This window comes from Pundamilia nyererei, unplaced genomic scaffold (genome assembly GCF_000239375.1).
Source record: "Pundamilia nyererei isolate P.nyererei 1_Seehausen unplaced genomic scaffold, PunNye1.0 scaffold00001, whole genome shotgun sequence".
Lineage (NCBI taxonomy): Eukaryota > Metazoa > Chordata > Actinopteri > Cichliformes > Cichlidae > Pundamilia > Pundamilia nyererei.
In genome coordinates, this window is record NW_005187402.1 from 10,111,308 (window position 1) to 10,130,160 (window position 18,853).

At 40.3% G+C, this 18,853-nt stretch overlaps 1 protein-coding gene across 2 annotated transcripts; it reads left to right on the top strand.

The window, feature by feature from the left end:
• Positions 1–760: 760 nt before the first annotated feature.
• ccnjl (cyclin J-like) lies at positions 761–18,107 on the top strand. 2 transcript variants are annotated; one of them, XM_005719801.1, is made up of 6 exons: positions 761–1,033; positions 1,672–1,758; positions 5,191–5,401; positions 14,139–14,438; positions 14,530–14,689; positions 14,781–18,107. In XM_005719801.1, exons 2-6 carry the CDS (start codon positions 1,690–1,692, stop codon positions 15,292–15,294), a joined length of 1,254 nt encoding a protein of 417 aa, XP_005719858.1. In that variant the 5' UTR covers positions 761–1,033; positions 1,672–1,689; the 3' UTR covers positions 15,295–18,107. The 2 variants fall into 2 exon arrangements, with proteins under 2 accessions (XP_005719858.1, XP_005719857.1); XM_005719800.1 differs by having other exon boundaries at positions 1,675–1,758.
• The last annotated feature ends 746 nt before the right edge of the window (positions 18,108–18,853 follow it).

Genomic DNA, 18,853 nt, shown 5'->3' on the forward strand with positions numbered 1-18,853 from the left:
AGTATCTGCTTCACTGCTTTTGTGGTTCCCCGGGTTCCAGCATTTACTTGGGGATCATTTAGCTCAAAGCATTCAACCAATGTTTTTAAGAAGCACACACAAGCTCTTTATATCTTGCAGTTTAAGATAATTGTTAGCATAAATCTTGTGCCAGATAAACAGTTTATAAAGGCTGTTGAAGCCTGTGTATTGTTGTGTTTTTTGGTACTGATACAGGGGAAAAGCTTAGAGTCAGGGATACAGTGCTGTGACAATTATTTGCAAATTTCTGTATTTCTTATTGTTTTATATTTGTCATATTTACATGTTTCAGATCATTAAGAAAGAAAGAAAGAAAGAAAGAAAGAAAGAAAGAAAGAAAGAAAGAAAGAAAGAAAGAAAGAAAGAAAGAAAGAAAGAAAGAAAGAAAGGGGTCAGATACTTCTTCACTGGACTGAACAGCTCTCACACTTGATAGCATTAAAATAGACAACTTCAATAACAGCACTTCCAAAATCACTGGAATTCTTGCTCAAAGGGAATACTGTCTGGGATTTCTGTCTTAAAAGATAGGTAAATGTTTAATATAATATAATATAATATAATATAATATGCATTCGTTAACATTTTGTATATTAAATAAATGAAATGAGATTCTTTGCTGCTGAACTGTAGCCGTTTGTAGTTCTAGCGGTGACCTTTAAAGACTACAATTCCCAGGCTGGGGGAGGAACCTCACGTCTAGCGCACGAGCTCTGTAGACCAACAGTAGCAGCTGGCTGAGCCGAAGAGGCTACTTTGTTAACAGCGAAGCCACCGGAGAGAAAACGGCTCAGTGGTTTCTCTCGGAAAAGTGTGAACACTTTGGGGGAAACGGGGAACTCGAAGGCCTGTCGGTGGGATTTAACGGTGGCACCTACTCTGTTTTGTGTTATTAACTTTGTTTTTTCGCCGACAAAAAGAGGTCTTACTCAAAGTTGAGCCGTAGCGGAGTTCTGTCGTTCAGGATGTCGGACTGAGACAAAGGGGTCTGGGGGGCATTCCCGACGGAGCGGTGAGTGAAACAGGCGATAACTACCAAGACTAAAAAAAGAAAGAAAAAGTTTTCTTTGTTGCTGATTGCCGGAAAAATAATCTGAGTTTGTGATGAGCTCAGTATTTCTGAGCCTGGTGGGCACAGTTAACTTAAAGCCCGTCTGTTTGGCCGCAGTCTCGTGGTGCAGAATCGCCTTCAGTCATAACTGAAATGTAGGACTGGTTGGTGATTTTCCTTCGCGATGAACAACCACGTTAAAAAATGAGATTTTATGGAAGGCTGCTTTGATGAGACTGACCTACAGCATGGTCGAAGGGGCATTTAACCGAGCCATTAGGTTTCCGAACACAGAAAATGGCCTATGCGGGGAAATAGACCTGTGCAGCGAGATAAAGGTGTTTAAAAACTTTATCAAAAACGCATTCCTCGAAAGGGTATTTATTTATTTATTTTTTACTGTCAACGAGAACAAAACAGCTAGCTTACTAATCCTACATTTTAAATTAAAGAGAACAGTTGTAGAAAGACTTAAATTCAGCTTTGCCTTCTTTCCTCTCATGTGGTAAAAATAGTCTCAACTTTCAGTGTGGTGGTTATACTGGCTTGGCCTTGCTTCTTTCTTCAAGTACCTGAACTTTGTCTGATTTTGCTTTCAGCAGGTAAAACTAGGAAAGATGGAGAGGGAGCTGGAATGGTGGAAGGATCAGTTAGCTGCAGATATCCATCAGTCCCTCCGCATTAAGGTGAGTTTGTCTGAACTAAGCTCTGTTTTAACAGGAAGTTTTATTTTGCCAACCTTCTTCTGACTGCTTGCGCTTAGGATAACTTAAATTCACCTTTAAAAACAGTAACCCCCCACCTCTCCTCACAGCACTAGGCTTTTGCAGCTGACATTTTCAAACAGTGAGGCCAAAATCACCAGTGTCTGTGAATTAAAAAAATAAAAATAAAAAACTTGCTACACACTGCAGTGCAGTGCTTATCTTTATCACCAGCTCAGAGGAAATCTAGAAAAACGCCAGCAAACATTGACAGTTTTACTTCTGCCTAATCAAATCCGTGAATTAAAGTGATTAACAGTGAGTCAACAAACACTGATGTTAAACTCTCAACTGCAGCTTTGCCAAAATTTGTTACTCAAATGGATTATAAGTGTTTAGTTTTAGTTTTTTAATTGCACCCTTTGCCTTGTTCTAAAGACCAAGTGATTACTATTGATTTTCAGAAGAAAATGTTAAAAGTAATTTTTCTTTTTTTTGAGCAGTTGTGGCACGCATTTGAATCAGACCCTGAGCTGTATTGATATTCCACGACAAGATGTAATGTTGCGAGGAAAATATAATTACCCGGTCCTGCTGTCTATTTAAACATAGTCTAAATTAGATTACATGGAGGATTTAAGGCTCATTAATTGAGAACATCTTAATTAACCTCAGAGCGTGATCATATTTCTTCCCCATGTGTCACTTTAATGGAGACATCTGTCACTTTGCTGGCATTTTCATCTTCATAGTGATGGAGCTCAGGTTTAGAAGATCAGGTATCTTAAATGTGCCACAAATCGCAAGAATGTGTGTAGAATGAGGAGTGTAGCGTATCGGATGGTTGTGAGCTGCATGTAATGAGTCACACGCTTACATAGCATTTGAATCAGTTTACGCATGCTGGACAGTGTCTGACTCAGAGTGAGCTGTCAATTACACTGAAAGTCTTTATGCAGAGCTGGAAACAAAACAACACGCCCACTCTTTTCTCATCTGTGACAATGAGAGACATGCTGTCCGTCTCAAGTGTTTCTAGTCAAATCTAAAGCAACTGTTTTCACCACAGTATGATATACAGCACTAAATGATCTAAAGTTACAATACAGGAATACCTGGTGGATGCTGTGCAAACCTGCCTGTGTTGTACTGCAGTGAGTTAGACAGTTTCAAATCAGGTTTTTCTCAGTTTCTAAATTATTTTGATCAGGCGACTGATTTGTAGACAGTTGTAGTGTTGTTGTTTTTTTATACATTTTTTTCTTGCCATGGACTTTAATCTTTTACCCAAATTCACAGGAGTCTTGGTCATCTACACAAGATCGCAGATACCGCTAGATGTCTTCATGTAGAAACACACTACAGTTGTTTCAAAGAAAATTGAGAATTTCTTTACAATCATTCCTTTACCTAGGCCATATTGGGAATAAAAGATATATAGGAAAGCCAATAGATCATAGAAAATCACATTGGGTTTTAAGTAGTAAAAATAGATAAGAATCAAGTTAAGTAATAATAGTACAATAAAGAGGATTAAACCAGATAATGCAAATTGAAGCATGGGTACACTGTTATCCCCCGATTACATGTAATAAATGACCATAAGACTTTCATTTGAATTTGAACAGACCTCAAGATTTCAGATTTTGTTCTCAAGACTAAACTGTTTTTATGCTGAAATGACTGTTTAACTTATGGATCATTAACCATGCCAGATGAAAAAAGAATGCTGCTTTTAGATGACTTGAAAGCTGACATTTCTCTAAACAGAACAACTCATTTAAAATCTAGAGTAAATCTTTTTTTTCCCCCAAAAATAAAATAATTGTCAGTTGCTTGGTTGTTTTATGTCTTCAGAAACAGTAAATTTCCATAAACCTGTAATGGAAAAGATTGGTGAGTCAGTGTCAGAACCGTGCGTAAAAAGGCCCTCACGCGGTCTTCACATTTCCTGCATGGCGCCTTTACCCCCACAGTCTCATCCAGCCTTAATGATGTGTGCTGCAGCGATAATGCCCTGATGTGGGAGATAGCGGTGGTGTGTAGCATGTGGCAAATTATCAGACATGCAAATCAGTAGGCAGCTGTGGAATCCTTAATTATGGTGCGGATCCCCCACAAAGGCTCCTCTGCACTCCTCGCAGACCCCCCCAGAGCCTTGCAGACTCCAGCAGCCCTCCCTTCTTTTCACATCCACCCCCATTCTCCTGCTGCCCTTGTACCCCGAGACAGACAGATGGAGCAGAGTTTGGGGAGGACTGGCTGATATGATAGGTCATGGCACCGGGGGTTGGTGTTGCTATGTTGATTTGGTAGGGGGTACTGCTTATTTTTGAATTCCACTGAAGTGCCAGTCTGAAGACTTTTTTTTTTAAAGTTTTGCATTCACAGCAAATAATTTTTGTGCAGCGTGTCGGCTATAATAGTACACATTTCCATCAGTGCATTTCAGAGAAACGGTTGATACTAGTATTGGCTGATCTGCCAGGTTTTTTTTAGCTGCTGCCCTCCAATTTGTGATTTATTTTAATGGAAGAATGATAAACAAGAATGGAAGGCAGTGGTTTGTGGATATATAACAACTGATTACTAGTCAGATTGGACGATTTGATCCAACCTAAGCTATGGGATATTCTTGAACAGCAGTCCCGACATAATGTGGATATTTTTCCTTTATTTTAAGGACTCCTTGCTGGCGCTAAAGAGATTAATCTGCCAATCCTTGATCTCTTATCAAATCCCAAAGCCCTTGTTTTTATGCATCCAAAAAAACATATTCGAGTATTAGTATCATGAATTCAGGGGGAATAGCTGTTCTGTGTACATGCAGTTCCAAATGTCTCCTATTTCTTACTCCGAGGCAGGTTTTGAAACTAGAAACTTGGTCTCTCTCCAGTTTTCTGTAGCTGATTGGGAAGATACCCAATGCTGATTCAATGCAAATGCCCCCAAGTGTCTTCATTCCACTTTGAAACACATGCAGCTAATTGAACATGAATAGGAGATGGGCTAGGGGTGAAACCTAATCCTATCTACCACTCAACCTCCACTGGAGGCCCTCCCCTTCCCTCCCCATACCACATACACAACTCATCACACACAAACCCTCACCCCTTTGTTCAGAGACCCCTGCAATGACCCAGATTAGCTCCAGTTTTCTGCTGCAATGGTGAATTCAATGAAACGGATCCAGGGTTGAATCATAATCAAGAGTTTTTGGTATAAAAATAATTTCCTTTCTTAATATGAGTATCATACCCACCACTCTCCTGACAGTAGTGAATCTAGTCAGCATGGCTCACCATTATAATGCATATTCTTTTTGACCCCCATGCTTTTTCATCACTGCTTCCTGCCCACCCTGTTCCTCTTACACCCCGTCATTAACATCCCTGTTATCTTTTCTCTCTTCAGGAGCTGAAGTTGCCGGCCTACCGGGCCCATTCTCCCCAGATTGGCATGCGACGGTACTTTGCAGACTTGTTGGCCATCCTGAGTAATCGCTACCAGCTATGTCCTACAGCACGTCACTTGGCAGTCTACCTGCTGGACTTGTTCATGGACCACTATGACGTGGCTGTCAGGCAGCTTTACGTCATTGCTCTGTCCTGTCTGCTGCTAGCTAGTAAGTTCAGAATCAGCTTTTTATTTTCTCAAAACTTGCCCCATGCTTTTTCTATATTCCAGGCATTTAAAAAATATTTTCCTTGATAAAATCCTTACATGTAATCTCAAAATAATCCCATCATGCTTTTAAATGGATTAGAGGTAATTTCACACCTCTTGATAGCTGAACGTGTTATCACACAGGTAATAAATGGGCTGCTGTTCGTGTTGGAGAACAAGGTTTCTCTATCTTTCACAAGTTAGCCCCACTCTTCAAGTTGATTGGAATTAGTTTATTTATGAAGCCATGGCTGTTTGGATCTGTGTTTTTTGATACTCTGTGTTTTAGAGCAGTAAATGTAAAAAAACCCAAAACGCTTGGTCGTGGTGCTTTTTCGCTTGTGTCTTCTAACATAAAAAGGACCATATGAACATATTAAGAAGCATGAAGGTGATTTTCTTTCTTAAAACTCTTTTTTTTTTTTTGTAGATGAAAGTTTTAATTGATGTTCTAAATGGTTTTCTTAAGCTTTAATCTGATAGGAACCTTTACTCAGGTTAAGGTTTATGTTTTCATCTTAAAAAGTGTTATATGTCATCTTGTAACTACACAATGGTTGCACTGTGAGTCTGTTGTGCTAAAAGAAATGCTTTGACTGTGGTTTGTGCACAGATGGCACAAAGGTGAAACACTTCCTGCAACTAAGCTATTTTGAGTTACACTCTAGAGATGCTTTTTCCCCTTCCAGCTCCACCTTCTAACTGAACCGTATTGACAGTTTACTGTTCACTGTGTTGGTTTAAGATAAAACCAGGTTTCCAATGTGACAGCATGATGGTTCCATTGTTTTTGAGAAACCGTTGGGATTATGATCATGCCTGCAGAACTTTATCTCTGTCTTTGATGCTAGTTGTAATATGATCTGAGTGGCTACTTCAGTTTGAGCCTGAGATGAACTGGTGTTGCACTTTCTGAGGTTAAAATGTCCTCTAATTAAAGCTGCAAAACATTTTGTTTAAAAAAAACAAAAACAAAACTCATTTAATTGATTGCAAATTCCAGCTTACCCAACATCCCAATACAAATCTAATTTACTACCATTAGTTGTTCACTCTCTAATGGCAATTTTCTGCTGTGATCAGCAGAGAAAATATGGAGATATTGTGTGCTTTCTTATTGTCAGCAAACACTTACAAAGACCAAATCCAGCTGTGATTTGAGCCTGCTAATAGAGTGATGTTTTCCATCACAGAATTCCTTTGTTCTTCCAAACTTATTAAAAATGCATCAGTGTGCACAGATGTGAATGCTTTGGTTGTAGTTGCATCGATTTTCAAGTTGTCTTTGTTTCTGCAAAAGTGAGTGAAGTAGTGGTTTAGTTTGATTAGTAACAATTTGCTTTTCTGCTCTGAAGTCAAAAAATGTTTCTTTTTGTTTTGTGTAAAGCAGGTGTGTTAATCAACATCCCCCCCTCCCCCCTAGTGCAGATTCAGGGTGTAGGTTGTGTGGTAGTTATTAGTGTCTGTATGCCTGTCTGGTGATTAACAGACTGTGAGGATTTCTGTACGTTAATGTAGCCCTTGGCATCATGGGTAATTAGACTAATGATGCTGTCAGAGTAAGAGTCTGGAACAGGGCCCGTTCACTTGGGAGGGCTCAGTTTTTGTGTGTGTGTGTGTGTGTGTGTGTGTGTGTGTGTGTGTATGGAGTCGCATACATGCCGCTTTTGCAATCAGAAGTCTCTGTGGTGTGATAAATTTGAATATAAGACTTGAAAGAGGTTTTTTTTGTTTTTTTTTTTAAATCAATCTCCTGAGAATCCAAGAATAGCTTTGTGAGTTTGTTAATTTAGTGATATAATTATTATCAACTCAACCTGGAAAGAGGTTATCCTTCTAATCACTAATAATTAATCAATTAAAAAAAAAAATCTTTTGATTGTGGCTTTCAGATACTAAGGCTTTCTCTTGCTCTCCTCTCTGTTCTCACTCCTCCAGGACTTGAGGGAGTCTCTGTCATGATTGATGAGGGCTTGAAAGTGCATTTCAATCAAAGTTGTCTCGGGTTTTCATCTGTGCCTTGGAATCTGGCCTAGTTATTGAACAACCTCCCCAGGTCTCACTGACTGGCTTTGACAGGCACATACATTGTCTTTCTTTAAACTCTCCTGGCTTTCAAACTCTGTTAATTAATCAGTACCTCTTTCATACTTCTCAGCAGTCACTGCCTAATCCTGTTTCTCCATTATATCTGTGGGAACTTGTGAGTGCTTGTGTTTGCGCAAGGATGAGCTCCTCTTCATTTGTGGTAGTAAGGTTATGGTCAGTTTTTTTATAAACAGAGTAAGTGGAAATGAGGTTTATTGACTGCTGATTTTTATTTTGAGAAGAAAGCCAATATATTCCCTCAGAATTAAGTATCTGTTGTGTTGAAGTCCTGCAGTGATACATCAGTCTTGTTGACATTTTTTTTCTGATCAGGACAGGTGAACTCTCCTGAGTGAATCTCAGTTACAAGCTCTCGCTGAAGGTGGTTTTTCATATATTTTGTTCCATGAGCCCTACAACTCTTATTGCCTGTTCTTATTGTCCTTATCTTCAACGTTATGCTGCTCTGTTGTTTGTTAATTGCCCCTTGGGGATAAATAAAGTCTTCTGATTCTGATTCTACAAGAAAAGAGCATCCTGTGAAATGGCACAACTAAAGAGACTACAGCGTGCACTTACATAGGCGTCGGAGCCCGGGGGTGGGGAGGAACTGTGTGCCGAGGGGCACCTGCCATATGCTCTCCGAGTCAGGCCTCAAACAAAAGCCAGTCAATGCAAGCAGGCCAGCCAGCCAGCCAGCCAGACCCTTCCCATAGAGGGGGAGGGGAGCACACTCCAAGGGGTGGAGGTTGTTGTGTGTGCAGGCTGTTGTGTGTGTGCAGGCGTGTGTTTGTGTGTGTGTATGGTAGAGATTTGCCGTAAGCTAATGTCACTAAAAGAGGACATGGTTGCTGTGGCAACCTTGTGATAAACCCACCGAGTCCTTTCTTGTGGTCACCTCATTAAAATCCACATTCATGTCTGATCCATTTCAGAGTTTGCCATTAAAAGGCTGCCACTACTACCACCAACACACAGACATAAAACTGGCTTGTTCTGGTAATGTCCCTTTACCTTCTGCTGCTGCTGGCTCTGTTTCCTCCTCGTTCTCTCACCTTGTCAGGGTCGGGCAGAGAGAGCCAGTCCTGGGACAGGATAGCCAGTAAAAAGCACTCCCACATCCCCGAGGGGGTTGGGAAATGAGTGGAGCGGTACTTCAAAGGCAGGTTGACTGCTGATGTTAAACAGGGTAGAAAGGGAGGGAGAGGTGGTAGCCTGCAAAATGGGACATGTTAGAACTGAACCACTCTGTGGGGTACCCTAAAATGTTGATTAATAGGGGACCCACTTCCCTCTCTGTCCAAATATGTGATTCTGATTGAACGGTTCCACAAGTTTTCTTGAAAATGTTATTAAAAATATCCATAAACAGATGTGGCAGTTCATCTTTTTGTTTGAGATCTTTTTTTATAATTATAACCCCCAACTGCAGGCAAATGTCAATATTTAGTCGAATTTTGTGTTTTGTTGTGCAATGCCTGAAACTCCCCACGAACTACCTGTGTCACCACACATACTGCATGGCATTTCACACAGTCAGTCTCTGAATCCCCCCCACACAATCTCTCTCACACACACACACACACACACACACACACACACACACACACACACACACGCACACGCACGACTGAGTCTTCTCAGTTTCTCCCCGCTCACCCAACCATTCAGCATCAGGGGTCAGGGGTCGGCCCAGGCCTACATTGTAAGAGCTGGCAGAACCTGGGGTGTCAACACAGAGGTTCTGTGATGGAGCTGTGACCAATTTTTCCCTGCCAATGAAAGATGAACCGACAAATACATTGTGTTTAAAGAACAGGGGAAATTCCTTCATGGCTGTCAAGTTGAAGAGAGAAAGCAGGGTGAGCTTTATTTATGAGAGATTATCAGCATTAATTGATAGCAGTAAGAAATCCTGTTTGGGAAGTCATTCACATGTACCACAGGGCTGTTGGTCGATTTATCTGAAGCTTTGTTGTGTATAAAGTCTTTTTTTTTTTTTTTGTCATTCAGGGCTTCTGGTTTAATGTGTCCTTTTTCAAATATATATTTAGATTTTCACCAAGAAATCTGGAAAGATGCTTTAATAGTTTTAGATGTGGTGGAGAACTACCAGGTGAAGAAAGTTTGAAGGCTGATCAAAAACTGGTAGAGTTGCACATTGTCAGCAAAATGGAGTGAAACAGAAAATGAGTCCTGTGTATGTGAGAGTACAACTATCAGGTTTTCTAACAGCCCCTATCACTCTAAACTGCTTTCCATCTCCACCCCCAACTCCCATTTTTCAAATGACACACCTGGGAGGAAGCCTTGCATCCTGGTCTTACCTCTTCCTAACCTTAACCTGTGACACACATCATTAAGTCTGAATATTTTTAACAACTTGCTCCACATTTTCTCATCATTATTATCACCAGTGTGTTCTGTGAGAAATAATAGGTGTCTTGTAGTTGCTCTGTATGGAGAAGTACATGGTTTAGATGAAAAAGAAAGCTTTTAAATAAAACCCTTGGAGTGTCACTCTATACTCCTTACTGACTTGAGATACAATCATGTTGCCGTCTGCATTCCAGGTGAGCTGAACTCACAGGAGAGGAATGCATCATCTCTTTCATACTGGCAACAGTGAAACGGCACACTGTTATCCCAATAAAATAGCAGTGAGTAGATATGATACAATTTACAAAGCCAAACACTGTGATTAGTACTTGTATGATTGTATGTATCATTAGTACTGGTTTGTGTACACTTGTGGATTTAACAGTGTAGTGCTATATACGGTTTTGCACATTTGATTTTGTTTTTAATTTTTTAAAACAGACGGAAATGACTCTATAATGCTATTTAGCTCTGGATATTTATTATTTAACAACAATTTTATGTAACAACAGTTTAGGTAAGTAATCAACGATTTAAATAGTATTTTAAGAAAAATGTCTCAAATTAGTCTAAAGTAATTTTCTTACGGTAGTTCATCTTGTCCATTGGCTCCTGGAAAGCAGTGTTCGATTTTAGGTGCCGTTGTAGGAGGAACAAAAACTATGATCCTAGAAATCTTAGAAATGGTATTCTGATGTCACAGAGTTTCTGCTGGAAACATGAAGTTTGTTTAATGTCTGATCCACCACCGCTCCACCTGTTAATCTCAAAAATAGTTCCTGGCCGCACTGTATGTGTGAAAATGACTTAAGCCTTCTGTTAGAGGAAATTATATACGTTTTCATTTTTGATTGCTGTTTGGATAAAAATGTGAAATTTGGGAACAACATCTTTCAATTTTGAGGAACCCATTGGCTATTTTTCAATATTTAACTTAATTAAAGCTAGTTAATCAGAAAAAGCTATGAATAGATGGCTGGATAATGTATAGTTACATTTTTAGTGCTCTTTTAGGTAACATTTCCAAATGGTAACTGGTCTGATTTATTGTACTTCAGAATTAATAGAACCAGGAGCTACTTGTACTCTTAGTTGTAGGCTTTCTGATTTCATCTTTCTGTCATGGTGCAGGCTTTCTGTCATTCAGAACAAGATTCCTCAGACCCACCCATGTCTGTGATGGAGAGAGAGCTATGTTACACTGTATTCGCCACACATGAAAAAGACTTGCTGCTGCAAGTGTGTGTCAAATCTAGTGAAGTATAATTAAACTTTTTTGTTCAAGAGGAGGACTCTGTCATCGCCACTAAGCACAGTATCACAGTATGTGTTTAGCTTAGACAGTCGAACCCTTCCTCACACAGCCTCTTGAAACATGCTCTCGTGTACTGGGAATGGCAGCAATGCATCATACAAGAATGTCTTAATCTTATTGCAAATCAGAAACCGAGTTGGTGAGAGACACTCTTATTATGTATACGTTATGGCTGTTAAGGGTTATTCTCTAGTGAGCTGAGGCACGCAGAGAAGCATGAAATGTGCTAATCTTGATCATGCCTATCTGTTACTGTGATTGCATGTAGTTCAGACTTGTTGAATATGAAGTGTAAATGACGAGGATGGCCTTTCAGACACTAAGTTGCTATATTCAGATGCTGTCAGACTGCAGGAGAGGAGTGGGTGGGTGAATAAAGTGAATTTATTCACCATCCTGTGTTTTTTGATGATGTGTTCACTTATTGAAATGACACACTGTAATCTCCATGATATTAACTTAAACCTGTTTCTGGTTTAAACTCTTGTTATGGTTTGGCAGGTTTGACTGAAGATTATTTTTGGACACTCATTGTTGTAAACCAAAGGAATAAGCACAGAACACAATAAGGAGCTTGACTTGTGTGTCTTAGGATCAAAGAGACTGGGGTTATGTGGGGATAGGGGGGCAGTGATTCCTTTTTATGGCAGTGTCTGTGTGGACATAGCAGTCTAGGAGCAGACGGGGACCTGATCCAAAGGATATGAGGGTGAGAGAATGGGACAAGTGTGGACTGAGCCATGGACTGAATCTGAGTGGTTGTAAAACAGCGCTGTTTCTTTGTGCTTCCTGTTCTGCCTGATAGACACGATTACTGCTTCTCTACTAATTACTGTCTCACCCCCACATCCCTGCATGTTGGCCTGCCAGTCCCATTCCCTCTCTCTTCCTTCCCCTGCTTAATGGTGGTTTGCAGCATAGGTGATAAAATTTATACTTGTAGGAAGACACTCAAGACGCTCTACTAGACGTGGGCTCAAATATGAAAATGAGGTCTGTTGAAGACAATGACAGTATCAGGTAATTGTTGCTGTTTGCTTATAACTGTAGCTGGGAAAGGTTAGTAAAGCTCCTGTTTTCAGTGTTTCATTGGCCTTGTCTTGGATTAGAAGATTTACTCCTGCAGAGAGTTTTCGTTGTTTCCGGATTAATGCATATTTTCGCCAAGCTGAAGTGTAACATTTTAATCCTACCAGCGTGATATAATGGGGTAACATTTTGTCTCCAGGCAGGAAAAATATGTATTTTTGATTATTGAAATGTCTGCAAATAAATTTTTATTCTCAATGTTATATTATGTAAATTCTATCCTTATAAAGAAAGCAAGAGAGAGCAAATCGGACATTTAGACATAAATATGCTTTAATAAACGTGGCAAGTCTGGTGGTCCTCAAAATTAAAAAATTAATTAATTAATCAGATTAATATTGGCTTATTGTTAAGCTATTGGGTTAACTGTATTTTTTTGCAAATGATCCCTGGCAACACGATCACATGCAGTCCTGTTGCCAGGGCCAAAGAAATATTAAATCTAGTTTAGAAACCTTTTCTCTGTTTCTTTGTCTGTAATACAGTACTGATTTATTTATGTGTTTATGTATGCATTTATTTATTGAATGCTTCTCTTAGGTGCTTCTCAATTAGACTAAACTGTATTAACTTGATCTGTTCCTATTTATCAGGTCTAAGCAGTATGAAAACATTTGTTGCAGAGTATTATGTTGTAATCATTGACAATATTTTTGGTGTAATTTATCTGCTAGGATCCACTTTTGTATGTCCACAGGAGGACTTATAGTTGTTTAAAAACTGCTTATAGCTACATTATGTTTCATCCCGTAACCCATTTGTTTAAATTTAAAGTGTCTTATTGCACAGCTAAATGTCCAAGGCTTCTTCCCAATAATTAGAAGCAGTATAAAAAAAAAAATTGAGCTCTGATTTTGAGAGCCAGCAACTTCCATTGAAAGTTAGTAGTAAAAGCTGCATGCATCAGTGTAACCCGACCCCTCCTCGCCCTCATTCTTAATGTTTGAGAAGAGGCCTGTTGGACCCTTGGATTAAAGGCATAAACACCCCACTTCATTGGTCACATGGACCCCAGAGGCCTCAGGGCTGTTGCTATGGAAAGCAGGAAGTCTTAGGACAGGGAGGGGGGCTCACCAAAAATGACGATTCTCTAATGTCTGCGAGTGAGACAAAGGGACAAAAGTACTGAGGATTGAGCTGACTGTGTTTTTCATAGAAAGTCCTTTTATGGTCCACTGTAAGCCTCCCTGGGCTTATTAGTATAATCACTTTGCTCTATGGCCAGATGTTCGGGAGTAGCCAACTTAATTGCAAATTCTTAGTAGGTAATAAACTGCTTTAGAGCTAACCGTAAACCTGCTGCACATGATGGTAATCTTGTTAAAAAGAGGGAAAACAATTAATAAACATTCTTTAAACACCCTTTTCCAGATGCAACTCATTCTGGTTCACATTTTCCATTCTTACTTACTTTTCTGTCAGTACATGAGATGATGTTAGTTATGAATTGCATTTTTTGTCACCACAAGAGGTGCAGCTAATGACCGTTTAAATGAGTTGGTTCATATTTTATAAATCCATTAAAGCCTACAAATTTTTTTAATATATTTTTAAAGATGTTAAAGACTTTTTTGTTCAAAATCTTTACCCATAACACAAAAACCATAGCTAAAAGTCTTCTGCATTAGTGTAATGCTTTATATTTTTGAGAACTTGCAAGCTAAGTGCAATACAGAGGTTGCCTCCTTGAATACATATGTAAACTGTTACATAAGTTAAATAAATATTGGATGTTTCTATTTTTTTTTTGTCTTTATGGCTCTAAAGTCTGAAGGTGTAACTAAAGTTTTATAGCCACCCTCACTACATCTTTGTTTCTTTGCAGGCAAATTTGAGGAGAAGGAGGACCGGGTCCCCAAACTGGAGCAGCTGAACTCTCTGGGGTTCATGTGCAGCCTAAACATAGTTCTCAACAAGAAGGATCTGATCAAAATGGAGCTCCTGCTGCTCGAGACCTTTGGCTGGAATCTGTGTATGCCCACACCCGCCCACTTTATTGACTACTACCTCCATGCCTCAGTGCAGGAGGGCGACCTCTACAATGGCTGGCCACTGTCCTCCCTCTCCAAGACCAAGGCTTTCATGGAGAAATACACACACTACTTCCTGGAGGTTTCATTGCAGGGTGAGTTTAAAAGACGGTAGTGAACTGTACTTTACTTAATGTGTCACACAGGTGTTGAACATAGAGTGATGATCTTTTTTCTCTTTTACAGACCATGCCTTTCTGAGTTTCAGGCCATCCCAGGTTGCTGCTGCGTGTGTGGCAGCATCTCGTATTTGCCTTCAGATTTCTCCAAGTTGGACAACTGCTTTGCATTTACTAACAGGGTACACATGGGACCACCTCACCCAGTGCATTGAGCTGATGTTGCTGTAAGGGACGCACAAACCCACACATTTCTTGATTTATTTCATTTTTGCAGGAGGTGTGATAACAACTGAAATATGTGCCTTTCCCTTTTAGTGCTCATGACAACGATGTGAAGGAGGCCAATAAAGCCAAATCCACACCTCCTCACCGGCCCTCCTCTCTGCAGTCCCAGCCGCAGACCTCTCACCTCTCTCCAGTGTCAGCCATCCAGAGACCAGCCTCCTCCACCACCTCCACACCACAGCTGCTCTTTCAGCCAGATAGCTTTCCACACATTTCTCAGCATTCCCCATCCCTGTCCCAGCTGCAGGCACTAGCTGAGTCCCAGGCTTTGGGGTCTGTGGTAAACATGTCTCAGGACTTTCTTCAGAGTCACAGGATGGGTCTTCTAGCTGGGGCTGCCTCCATCACTCCTGCGGGGGTGTTCCCCTCCTACCCAAGCCTAACCTCAGGTCTCCAACCGGGGACTCGTGGGCTGCCGCTCCAGGGCCCCATTTCTGTGCAGATGGCCCTTGCTGGAGAGCCGCGACATTGTCTGAGCATGGCTTACAGTGGGAGCTACCTAGGGGCTCATCACACGTTCACAGCCGGCTGCTTTGACAGGTGACGCCAGGAGACGGAGAGGGAACGCAAACCCCCACGGGAGTCCGCTGATAGAGACCTCCAGATCCCCAAACACCCACTTACAGACCTCCTCTCTCTCTCCGTCGCCACCGCAACAGCTTCAGCTTGCCCAGCTCCCTCGTCCCTCTCACAGAGACGCCTCAGACGCAAACAGAGGTCCAAAAGCAAGAAAGATCCAGTGGAAGTCATCACACTGACATGACAAATGCTCCTCTGCCTCATGAAATACTGAGGCGCTGTGAAATTCTTATCCCTATATTCCGAGCTGACTTTATAAATCTGTGTTATTTTGAGACTGTCATCACTGTGAATGAGATGAAAGCAGCCGTGTGATCCAACACCCACCTCATTCAGTGCCTGTTCTCAGTTGTGATAGCTGAGCCAATTTTAGAAGTGCACAGAAGACAAAGTATGTGATAAGCATATCTTGCTGCTTGACGTTTTATTTTTTGTTTTTTTAATTACTAATCCCAAAAATTGAACATGTTATAGAGAAAATTTGGCTGATATTGTTTTTTGTTTTTTAAGCCACCATTTCAGATAGATGAAAGAAATGGAGGCTTGTTGCTGACGTGGCAGAGCACAAAGAGACTGTATGTCAGTGGAAATTTTACTTGTGTCTCCTGCACGTCATTGAACATTGATCTAATGAGCTGAAGGGCTTCTCTGAGAATTCCTCACAACATAAGACCTCAGAGGGGACGAAGAAGTCATTATTCTGTGCGCAGCAGGTGAAGTCCGCAGCTCGATCAGGCGTGCGCTATTTTTATCCCCGCCTCCCTCGTCATCTTTTTTCTCTCTCACCTCCAAAGTCGAGCCTTGTGGCTGAGCCCTCACGCATGCAGGTGAACGTGTGGCTCTGTTAAAGCTGCAGGCTTTGTCATGCTAAAGTTTTAATTTCTCCAGCACCACTCAAAGAATTAAAAGACAAACTGATGTGACTGGACCAGCATGGTGAAGGAGACACAACGCTGGTGTGTGTTGTACATATGAATTGCTGCTGCCTTCTGAACTGTTGGTTCTGTGTCTGTGTTAATGACTCAAATGTTTACATGAACCACTAAGTATCAGGGACTTTAACAAGATTATACTTGAATATGATGCCATTGAAACATGTCATAGCTTTTATTTATGACTTTTTTTTTTTAAATATTCATTTTTGATATTATGTAGTTTTTTGCCAGCTTAGAAATCCACCGTTGGTCAGTTAGTTTTTTGTTTTTTTTTTGTAACTGTTCATAGAAACAGGCTCAGGTTTTAAGGCTGAAGCTAGCAGCCTTTCCTTCATTATTCTGTGCTTATGCTTTAAAGTGGATGCTAATTCAGCATCTGCGGGGGCTGTTATACTCCCCTTATTCATCACTGGACCATACTGTGTACAACTCAGTAACTGAATGCATGAAATAGTCTGCTACATGGCTCAATAAGCCCGCGGTCGCTTGTTTGACACACCAGTATCTGCAGCCTGTTGTTTCTAATTGTTCCACATTTCTTCCGTCTTCCCAGTGCCGGCTGGTATCATAGTGATACTGTAACTTTGCCGACTCCAATTTTCGGGATCTTTTTTTTTTTTTACTATATTTTTAGGGCTGCAAATCATCAATTTGGGTTTTAGGTTGAGTAACTGTGTGATATTTCTGAAATCGCTTAAAAACATTAATGATATTAATTGTATTCATACTTTTTTTAAAAACTCTACTTAAATATAGAAAATCTGCAGTTATATATGGCAAAGAAAAGCAGGCTGGAGTCAGGAAACATTTAAAGTACACATCAGTGAATCTGTTCATTGTTCCAGCTCTTGACTGAACTGATAGTGTCTTCTCAGCTTTGTAGAAAACTGATGTCTTTCTGGAAGAAGTGTAAACTCAGATATGCTACTTGGAATTTCTTGAACCTTGAATTGCCTATCGTTTAAATGTCCCGACTTTTCACTTCATTCTGGTGTTAGTTGTGCACGTTGGGCAGCCTCCTCATGTCCGTGCCTTGTCCTGAGCAGTTGTCAGGCTCACAGACATGTACAGATATTTGTTAGACAACACTACATGAAGCTCCCTGAAACAGCATTACCCAGATTAATATAATCCTGCATCCACCAAAAGGACTTGTTGATGTGTTTCAGTGATATAAACCATGATACTATGCCTTTATGTTTTCTAACTCTGTGTACAGTTTTGTTGTATTTTATGCATTCCATTTGTCTTCATTATATTTTAGTTCAGTCTTTTTCTGATTCTTTCATTGAATGCTGTTGGTGTGAATTAGTTTTTTGTTTTGTTTTTTAGCAAATTTTTCTCTTTCTCATAATTCAAGAGCAACTTCTCATTGAGGTGTCAAAGGTGCAATACGTTGTTTTTGTTTGTTTGTTTAAAGTGACCACAGCCATCACTGTCTCATGTTTACCACTGGTTCATCTTTTATAACTTATATAAGTTTTAAAAATTTTTTTATAATTGTGACTTGACTTGCTGTAAGTTGGATCTCCCCTAGAGGGGGGCGGCGGGTTCTGAACACAATGAATATGTTGCATATTGCAGCATCAGGCTTGGAAGTGATAGATCTTACCGAATGCATTTGTCTTTTAGCCAGTTTAATCATGCTTTTTTTGCTTTTCTTTTTTTCCATAAGAAATGCTGATGCCAGTCACACCAAACAACCCTCGTCTAATGTGATAGTAAAAATGACACCACAAACATCCAACTTGTATTTTTATATTCTTTTGTAGCCTTGGTTTATGTGACACTGAATGATAAAATGATCTGTTTTTATCATAAAGTGCCATGAAAAAAATAAACACAAAAGACTGAAGTGAGTGTGTGAAAGGTGTGTTTCTTCTCGAGTGCCTGCAGCTTTTCGGGTGCACACGGTTCCCACTGTTACTTTGTCTTAGAGAGAAGACAATGTAACAACTCCTGCAGGTTTTACACACAGCCCTCCAGCTGTGACCACATACTGTCACTGCAGCACACCATTCATTAAACCTGCCCTGCGTTAAGTGGAGCAGTTTAAATACATTTATTTAAGTGCTGTTACTCGTGTTCTAATCATTTCTGCTTTAAAATAATAAAAATACTTGGCAGCTGTGTTTAGATCTTTTTGAGGCTAAATGCAGAACTAAAAGTACCAGACAGTAATTCTTGTCTGATTATGCATGAATGCAGACTAGCATGTGCATACTCTTCCAGCACTGACAATTTAATCAGTCAGTCCCACACTGTAACCACTGGTGGGGTAGTAAAGGAGCATCACTAATCAGCGTGCTGATGAACAAGTTAAGCCTCTCTTCTGCTCCTGCCGTCCACCTCCGCAGCTCCATCAGTGCTTTCTATGCTGTGTGGCATTTTGACATATAGAAACCTATTCAGTGATGGGGCTCTCTCTGACAAACAAGACATTATCCTGTTGTATAATGCTTGCAAACCGACCACCCTCATGTCGCGCACACACAATAGTGAACTCTTAGAGACCGCTGAGCCTTAGCTTTGTTCCCTGCAGCACAGTGGCATATTTATCTTACTGTGGAACTGAGAAAATCTGGAACG